The sequence below is a fragment of the Limulus polyphemus genome, unplaced genomic scaffold (assembly GCF_000517525.1).
Source record: "Limulus polyphemus unplaced genomic scaffold, Limulus_polyphemus-2.1.2 Scaffold0, whole genome shotgun sequence".
NCBI lineage: Eukaryota > Metazoa > Arthropoda > Merostomata > Xiphosura > Limulidae > Limulus > Limulus polyphemus.
The window spans coordinates 3,479,978-3,489,877 of NW_013665610.1; the positions used below are offsets into that span (position 1 = coordinate 3,479,978).

Below are 9,900 nucleotides of genomic sequence, written 5' to 3' on the forward strand. Positions count from 1 at the left end.
TTGCTAAAGGACTGGTGATTTAATGTGATTTCATATATATATGTTAATGGTCAGGAAAAACTTGGAGAAAGTCATGGAAAAGTCAGGAAATTTATTTTAAGTTCTGTATACACCCTGCTCTCCATGAATACAAAGTGTAACATTTATTTGTAATTTCAGAATGTATATACTTCACCTTGATGTTCAATTGTGATTCAGTTTTGGTTTTCAGTATAAGCATTTATCAGTTGAATATTGACAGGTGGACATACATGTATGTAGTGATTTTTATCTGATCCAAAATTCTATTTAGTTTAAGAAATGACATGGATTATGTGTTTCTTTTTCTTATATTTAAGTTCTCATGTTCTTATTAATAAAGTCTGCTAATAAAATTAATACAACAGAGCCTAACTTCTCTATAGAAATTTTAACTTTACTTAAAAAATTGAAAAGACTAACATTAATGATTGGTTCCTTCAATCAAGTGTCAATCATAACTTTTATAGTCAATTCCTAACACTAATAACAAGTAACACCTTCTTAAATGGAAACAATTAGGATTTAAAGACTATGTAGAATGTGTCAATGTTACACCATTTTAAGTACAACTAACCAAGATATCCTGGATAAGATATGCCATTTTAATCCCATATTGAAAGAACTGTCAGGAAGAAGGTGTATGATACTAATATCCTATTGAATAGAAGTGGTTATAATATCCTGAACAAGGCATACCATTTTAATGCCATATTAACAGCAAGTGTTTGTAATATAACAACTATGTGATATATTAATGCTATGTTGAGTGCAGCCGTCCTTTCCTAATATCCATATATTGAGACAAAGTGGCCCCAACATTTTGAACAAATGTATGCTATTGTGATATCTTATTGAAAGCTACTATCCCTTATTTTTTGAACAAAGTTTATTATTATGAGTTTAAAGTTTGTAGTGCAAATTGGAGAGTTCTTATTAATTGTTAAAAAGAAACCCAACCTATTACTCCAGAAAACATAATTGGTTTAATTTAAGCCAATATTTTGCCATTCATGCTGTAATGGTGAAATGTTGGGTTAACTAAAACCAATTATGTTTTCTGGAGTAATTGGACGTATTTTATTTCTCTTTTTAATGATGTTTTTTATTCTTAAGAACTTTTGACCAAAGAGAAGCAGACTGTATAGATCATCAATAAAAAGTAACTTATAAATGATCAAATGAAGTCAATAATGTATAACAAGGAACTAGAATTACTTTAATAATATCATAAACAAGAAAAATTATACAAATTAGAATGCAGTGAATCCTAAGTTGGTATTCTCTCTGTTGACAGTATTTTCAGCTGCGATTTGTTTGTTACACTTAAGAAATTTAGGTTAGTTTGCAACCCATCTACTATGAAAACTGTGCCAAATTATCTTTGTAAGTGTAAAAGGTGATTAAAAAAATACAGAAATTACTAAAGGAATGTGGAGTAGGTCCTTACTTACAAACCACATAAAAACACCAGTTGTTTGGTCCTAAGATCCACACAGCTTACCTATTCACAAAAAAATTCAATATTATATTGAGAGCAACTAATCCTAATATCCTGAATAGGGTATGCCAGTGTAAAGCCAGATGGAACAACTGGCCCTACTATCTTAAATAAGATGCGCATTGTAAATCATATGGAGAAACACTTCCACTAATATTCTAAAAAGGGTTTACCACTGTAGTTTTGTATTGAAAGTAACTGATTAACAACAAAAAACAAAATAAATATCTGTACAAGGTCTACAATTTAATTGTTTGAGAGAAACCATAATATCCTGAATAAGTTATGCCAGTGTAAAACCATATGGACGACAACTGACCCTAATATCTTGAACATTGTATCCCTTTATTGAGAATGACTGATCATATTACTCCAAACAAGTTGCCTCCCCCTCCCCCAGTGGCAGAGCACAGATAGCCCATTGGGTAGCTTTAAGACAATAATAGTGAACACTGTTTAAGCCTAGTTTTACTTTTGAAACAAGGTACAGTTTAAGATAAAGATAACATACTAACTTTTTTGTGTTTTTTTACAATTCATTAGGCTGACAATTGTGATACTGGTTTGTTGTCACTATAGGTTGTTAATTTTACTTTGGGGATTCTGAAGCAATTAATATTATATTCTTATATATTTCTAGTTTTTTAAAGGAATATTGTTACAGTAAGCATAAAGTTGTAGCAAGCTAAATTCATTAAGTCAGATAAATGGATTTTCTTCCTCATTTGTTTGGTAATTATCTATAAGGATAACATAAGCATTAGAGTTAAAACTAATTTTTTGTGTTATTTGTTATGTAAAACATACGGAGTAAAATTATTAGAAATTTATTTACATTCTTACCACTGTTTAGATGGAAAACAACGTAAAAAGCAGAGGAAGCTGTAGCAAAAGCAGACAAGGACTACTATGCAAGTTGTTTAAAGGCTGAGAGGGCACGACAGGAATGGGAGTCAGCTGTTTTCAAGGCAAGCATTCAATTTCAGAAGCTTGAAGAAGAAAGACTTGAACATATGCAAGATTTAGTACAGAAATATGCTAATCATGTCAGTGTTTTGGGTCCTGAGATGATTCAGGTAATTTTCATCTATTAAAAAATCAAAAAAAAAATTATCCCAGAATATAGTTTGTTTTCTTCATTAATAAATTCATTGGTCAGTTGAAATATTTGTCATCATCATAAGGATAATTTCTAAATTTATTGTATTAATACTAAATAACTATTTTCTTATATGAGCAGCTGGTTGCAGTAGTTTTTAATATCCCTTTACTTTTGTAATCACAGTCTGTAATGCTAAAAACTGGGTTTCGATACCTGTGGTGGTATCAGGTATTTTACTACTATTTTATTTATTCAAAAAACATGCACAAGTATCATTTTACTCATAATTTCACAGGTTATTCTTGAAAGCATGTAGAATACCAATAATTAAAAGTGAGAAAACATGAACTACCCACATCACTAATTAACTATACATAATATAGGTAGATTTAAATAATGTGGATGTTATCAAAGTATGTAAAAATTTGTATTGTTTAACATTATTTTTACTTATAATTGTACAGAAAATTATCACACCTGAATCTGAGCATGTTTTTTTTTTTTACTGTACAATACAGGGGTGTGAAATGTTAAATGCAGCTGTATCTAAAATTGATGTACAGGGAGACATCCAAGAAGCAATAAGATCTAGAGGAACTGGTCCTAATTCCCCTGAGCAGTTCCTACCTGACTTTTATGTAAGTATTGTGCATTTTAACCTTATGTGCATGAGTGGGTCAAGATGCTTATGTCACAATATTTTTACAGAGTTACACTCGAAATTTAAATGACTATTATCAATGTATCTCAGCAAACTTGGCATCAAAACATAGTTTTATAATTCAAATGTTAATATTATATAAGTTTTAATTTCAAAAGGAAATATTCGAATAAGTTCTAAGTCTTAACTTCTCTGCATTACACGACACTTTTTACACTGAATTGCCCATTTTACAGTTTCTATCTAACCCTGTATGATTATCTGAGTTTGGCACAAATTACGAACTTGTAGTATAGCTGTTTCTAAGCCATAATATAAGCTTATAGTTTTCAAGCTTCTTGCTTTACTGAAATATAAACAAAAAGGTCAAACCACGTTGAACCTCACCCATCCACGTCCTCTTTCACTCTCTCAAAATATGTTATTTCTCTGACATTTGCTATTGGAGTATTTATAATCAGTACAAAACATCTTACAAGGCTAGTTTGTTCAGGGAACAAATTTGGATGTATTTGGCACCAATTTTATTGTCGGTTATTGTGGTGCTTGTCTCAGTCAGCTAACAGAATTTATTGTAACCCATTTATAGCTTAGTTAGAAAGCCACTTAAATTATAGTAGTTTTAGGACATATATTTTTACATATGGTAATATTTTGGGTTCTGAAGTGCATATTTGAGATAGATTTTGCTACTGTTAGAGTTAAGGTAGAAAAAATGACAACAAAATATATAGTTTTTAAGAGGTTCTAAAGGTTATACAAGTGATATGAATACTGTGAGATGAAAAAATAATTTTTATTCTTAACATGAAATTTACATCAAACTCAGACCAGTCAGAATTTGAGTAAGAACAACTTGATAAGTACACAGATAAATCTTTAGTAAAAATACATTATTAAGAAATCTGATTTTTTGTGTACAGCAGACTTGTTATGTTAATTAAATGTTTGTCAAATTTTATTAAAAATACACATAGTAAATCCAAAACCAGTAAAAACTAATTCTATAATATGGGGTCAGTCCAAAAGATTGACATTTTTCACATAATGCTAATATAGCAGTTCTTTCCTTGAAACTCTCAATATTATTACAGTAGGGTCTTTAAGCTGACAAAATACTAAATTATTTTTTTGTTTTTAGTAAAGTTTGTACTATATCTATACATGCATCATAGTTTCCAGTCTTGGATTTCTTAAAATGAAACTTTGGGTATTTTAAAATCTAACATTTCTCATAATACTATGCACTATTAACTGTCAAGAAGCAGTACAGTTATTGGGAAAATAGTGCTGAAACAAAACCTTTTGGAAGTATATGATAGTTGCACAGTGTTCCAGATGATTAGTAATTCAGTATCATGGACAAGCATCTGTATGCTGGTTTATGTAAGGATTCAGTCATTTGATTTTATAAGAATTTGAATGGGTCACTATTATCTTGTTGTGTATTTGGCCTCAAGAAAGTGCTATAAAAATACATGCACACAATTTACATATTTATTATTTTTAATTTTCTTGATTCTCTGTTTGTATGGTTGTGAAAGCCTCACCCTTTTTCTCATACCACTGTCCCATATTTTAATTGCTGGACTGGAATAATACAATGAAATTTCTGGACCTAACATTACAATTCTCATTCAACAGCATCTTTGTAGCCTTCACAGAGCACCTGAATTTTGTCTTGAGCCTGCTTCATACAGAAAAGCCTCTTTCACAATCAGTGTTTGTTATACAAAAGCATAAAGCTATTTGACACAATTTTGACATGTTAGGAAATTGTTCACCATGTAAGTTTAAGAATCCTTTTGCACAAATGTTCAGTTATTTAGTTTTTATATGTGCTTTTCAATATGTCTTTAAACCTAGCCCATTCAATTTGTACTAACTCATTTTTGTTAAGCACGGGCATCTCTTCAGTTCCAGCATATCCCAGCATTGTTTGAAATTTGGTGTGTTTGTTGATTCCATAAAAATCTGTAAGAGCAGTAATAGTCACATCTGCTAGATCTTCATCAAAAATAAAAGGCTAAAGTGAGGATTCCAGATTATGGATGGTGTTTTCATCTTGTGTAAGACAGTCGGTGATGTTTTGATGAATTCAATGTCTTTACTAATCAGTTTATTTACTTTTGAAGGAGTTTTATCTGAAACAGAAAACTTTACATCTTTCATACACCCATCATTCTGTTCCAAAGTGTTCACCATCTCCCTGTAATTTACATCACTTTTTTTTAGCTCATCCGGTCTAGCTAAATTAGACTCAACTAGTGGTCCTGGTCTCAAGTAACTAAATACCAGATTTTTATGCTGAAATCCACAACTTAACACCTAAATTTCATTATGGACACCTAACATGAGGCTTGTAATTAAAGTTGTTTAAGTGTATGTGTGTATATAGGGATTTAGCTGTTGAATCTGTTGTACCTAGTTTAGAAACCGTTGCTACAACAAAAACATAACTACAATACACAGCATAATCTGCATTTCTTATGCTCAACTATATCAATGTGTGGTTCGTTGATTTGCAATTCTTTGTCATTGAAAATGCTCTGATTGTTATGCAGTTTTTCAGTTTGTACTGTAGAGCTGCTGAAGAAATAATACAAACTGCTTAATCTTGATTTGAAGGTTTCGAGTGATTTAATGTTTTTGATGGTATCGACACACCCCAGTGCAAGTCTGAGACATGCAGTGTGTCTGTGGACAAATGTGGAAAACTTTGACTTTATTTGCACACCTACACCAACTCTGTGACCTACCATGGGAGCAGCTCCATCTGCACATAAGCTTACCACTTTTTTCATGTCTACTCCTATTTTATCAAAGATATTCTTAAAGTTTTGGGTAATCGTATGGGCTTTGCTATCATTAAGCCCTACATTTCCAAGATAGGACATCTCAACATTGTCTTCATGCACATATTTTACACAGGTGACTAGCTTTTTTTCAAGTCCTAGATCACACAACTCTTCTGTCATGAAACCAATAAAAGTTGTGTCTTCTGAGAAGTTTCACAGTGTCATTACATAAACATTGATATGATCTTCTGCATTTCATTAATTGAGATCCAACTCGTATCTTTCATTTTAGTTTTCTAACCATTCAGGAAGCAAAAAATCTACTAGTGTATTTATGATTTCATTTGGAAGCTCTGACATTTTGCACATAAATTAATTGTTTTAAATACCAATTTATCAGACCCACTCACTTTATACTCAGATGTACAACCATCGCCATCAATTTCATCATCGCTATTGCTGTACTCCACAATTTCAGTTTGTCTTTTTTTAAAACTCATTCTTACTGCATCTAAGCGGTCACTGCTATAATTGTAACTTTTATTTGTAGAAATCTGAATACAAAGACAGCCAGTAGAACTAATCATTCTTCTATCTAACAACTTTACATTAGTGACAAAAAATGGATTTGAAGCCATACAGCAAAATAAATACAAATCAGAAAACACGTGTAATAAAAGAATAGAGATATAAACTGGTACAACATAAACATATTTGATACTGAATTTCAGATTGTTTTTAGATATCTAATTCTAATGTTATCACTAGAACTTTATTTTTTAGTCAGAAAACATGAAGAATTTCATGAGTGCAGAGAGAAGAAAAGAATCTTTACAGAAGTTTTTTCAAATGTTGAATAAAGACATTGAGATGGAAAGGAAAGGAATAGAAGGTAAATCAGAAAAATACAGTTTTGTTTTTTAAGTGAAGAAACAGATTTTTGGTGTTTACATATATAATAATGAAGCACTTTATTATTATTTACAAAATAATACAAAAAGAAGATAACATAATGAGTTTGTAGTTATTTGACATACAAGTTTCGAACAAGAATAAAAATAAATGAGTAATTACAAAAAAACAAACTACTGATGGACTATTTTAGCCCTTTTGCAATGAGTAGGTCAAAGTGTGCATGTCACACTCTTTTACAGAGTTGCATTCAAAATTTAAACTACTTTATTATCAATGTTATTATCGCATAGTCAGAAAATAACAAAAATTATGATAGTTATAAGACACTTGTCTGCTTTTTATGTTTTATTATTCTGTGTTCTTAGGTGCAGTATTTAATTAAATAAAAAATTTAGTGTTGTAGTACCATTAATATATAAAAGTAGACTTAAGTTTCATTAACAGTTGATAGCAAAAAAAAAGACCCAGGTACGTACTATATTTCCTGTTTTTCATGTGTATTTTTTGGTTTATTATTATAAAAGTAACTAAAATGTCAAAATTAGGAAGTTATTAAGTTAGATTAGGTAAGATAAAGAAAAATGCTACTAATAATAAAAATTCTTCAAGAGATATGATCATGAGTAGCTCGTACATTATGTAATTTGATAAGGTAACATGAGTTACACGTTTGCCGAGCAATTTACAATTGTGTGGCAGGATTATTAGTTAGACACAGTTCAAAAGGCAATAAAGTTAAGTATAAATAGATGTATTTTGTTACAAGCTAAACAGTTAGTTTCCTGGTACAATTTCAATTCCTTCCAAAAAGAAAAAAGAGTAACTTAGAATTATTTTTTTTTTTTTTTTTTTTTGTGGTGGTTACAAGGTTGATCAAATTGACTGATCCTCTATAGAGTTATAGTATAGAAAATAATAGACAGAATATAACTTTGTTTCTGAAAAAGTATTTGATATTTATTTAGGAGGTTATAGTGATTATGCAAATGAAATTTGAAAATCTTCAGATAAAGAAAAGTATTTTTAATCTTAACATGAACATCACTTTGCACTTGGAGCATTCAACACTAAAACCATATAATTACAAAGTTTTAGCTAAAAATACTTAATTAAAAAATTTTTGTTGTTGTTGTCGTCTACAAAAGACTGGTAGTTACGAGGCCATGTAAGATACATGACCCTGTTGCATCGGTGTTAAAGATTGATATTTTTGTTAAACCCAGTTGTCAACATACATTTTGTATAGTTAATATAATTTTCTTATAAATGATTTAGTAGCTTATTTTTATAGGTGTAGAAAATCTGGGAAGAGCATTCACTGAGACTCCTAATTTTGGTAATGAGGATGCACAACAAGATGTGGGGCAGAAACTTCATCAAGTAAGTAGATTATTGCTTGGAATATAATAGTTCATAATTTCCCTTCTGTTACTAACATAAAGTTGTGTAGGGAAACTTAGTATTCTAAACTTTTTAACTTGCGACATTTATAATCAGTATGAAAGTATCTCGTATGGTTGATACATTAGTATTTGTCATAAAATATATACAGTAGTAATGTTTTAAGAGGTTGTAGCAGTGATTTATAATCAGTATGAAAGTATCTCGTATGGTTGATATGTTAGTATTTGTCATAAAATATATATACAGTAGTAATGTTTTGTGTAACAATCTTTATATTTTAATAAATGATAATAAATATAAAATACTAAGTCTTTCAGAGTTGAACTTGTGGCTAAAGGGTTCATAGTTTAGAGATTATCAACTCAAAAACTATCAGTATTTAGTCACTGCTACAACCTCTTAGCTTCGTACAATGTTGGCTTATTTGGAAGCCACACGTCACAAAGTGGAATGTGCCCTTGCTGACCTTAATGGCAGAAGTAGACCAGCACATCCATTAACCACACATATGAAGCAGTACAGGGATAAACAAGTAAGTGAAATAATTAATATAACATTAATTTTTCAAGTAGAAAGTTTGTAGTTAAAAACTACAGTAATACTAGTGACCTGTTAAGCCTTTCATTACGGGTTGGTTGGAATCCACCCAGCTCGTAACCACGAAAGTATCCATGAGAGTGATTGTACTATGATTTTTGATAATGTATGCACATCGTTACAAAATTTTGCGGGTTATTGGTAGACTTTACAAGGTTTTTATACACAAAATATCAGGTTTTTAAATTAAGTATTAAGATTTTTTTAATTAAAGATTTTCTCACAAACCTCTTTCTTTCAGAATGTTGATTATCCAACATGCAAAGTAATTTTGATTTTATGATTAAAATTACTTTAATGCATTAGAACATTTTCAAATTTCACATGTGAAATCTTTAAAATCTCCAGATAACTATCAAATTTTTTGTAGAAAAAACTATTTTATTTGGTATTTTCACTTGTGTATTTCTGAACGGGTTAGTTTGATATGACCGACTTCTTAACCTCAATAAAAAATTAGAAATTTTTGTTCTAGAATGACTACAAATTATAACACAAAAACACAAGTTTTTAGTATAAATAGCTCAAATCTCATAACATTATACATTTATATATATATTATTTTTATTGTATTGACCTTCCAGCTGTTACAATAATGTTTGTTCATGTGCACTCTTGTTAGTTTATCCAATAATATATAACTGACCTTTAGTCTTTACAAAGTGACCTGTCTTGACTGTATTTTAGTGGACTAGTATTTTGTAAAATACAGTCACATTTCAACTATTAAGCATTATATAAGTATAAACATTATTTCTATTTACAAATAAGCTCTTAAACTTATTTTTCTTAAAACATACAACAGTCAATAAAGAAGTAAAGCAAACAACTATATCTTCTAGTATGATATTTGTACTTGTTTGCCACTTGTCGTAGGCTGCTAAGCCTTATGAAATTTGCTATG

General features: G+C 30.0%; 1 protein-coding gene across 1 annotated transcript in view; it reads left to right on the plus strand.

Moving 5' to 3' along the window:
• LOC106468760 (nostrin-like) overlaps positions 1–9,900 on the plus strand; it is a 62,172-nt gene that overhangs the window by 34,831 nt on the left and 17,441 nt on the right. The window contains exons 7-12 of the mRNA XM_013929560.2: positions 2,063–2,081; positions 2,393–2,595; positions 3,140–3,259; positions 6,864–6,972; positions 8,287–8,375; positions 8,803–8,931. Of these exons, the coding sequence (XP_013785014.2) occupies positions 2,063–2,081; positions 2,393–2,595; positions 3,140–3,259; positions 6,864–6,972; positions 8,287–8,375; positions 8,803–8,931 (669 nt within the window). The remainder of the gene's footprint in view (positions 1–2,062; positions 2,082–2,392; positions 2,596–3,139; positions 3,260–6,863; positions 6,973–8,286; positions 8,376–8,802; positions 8,932–9,900) is intronic.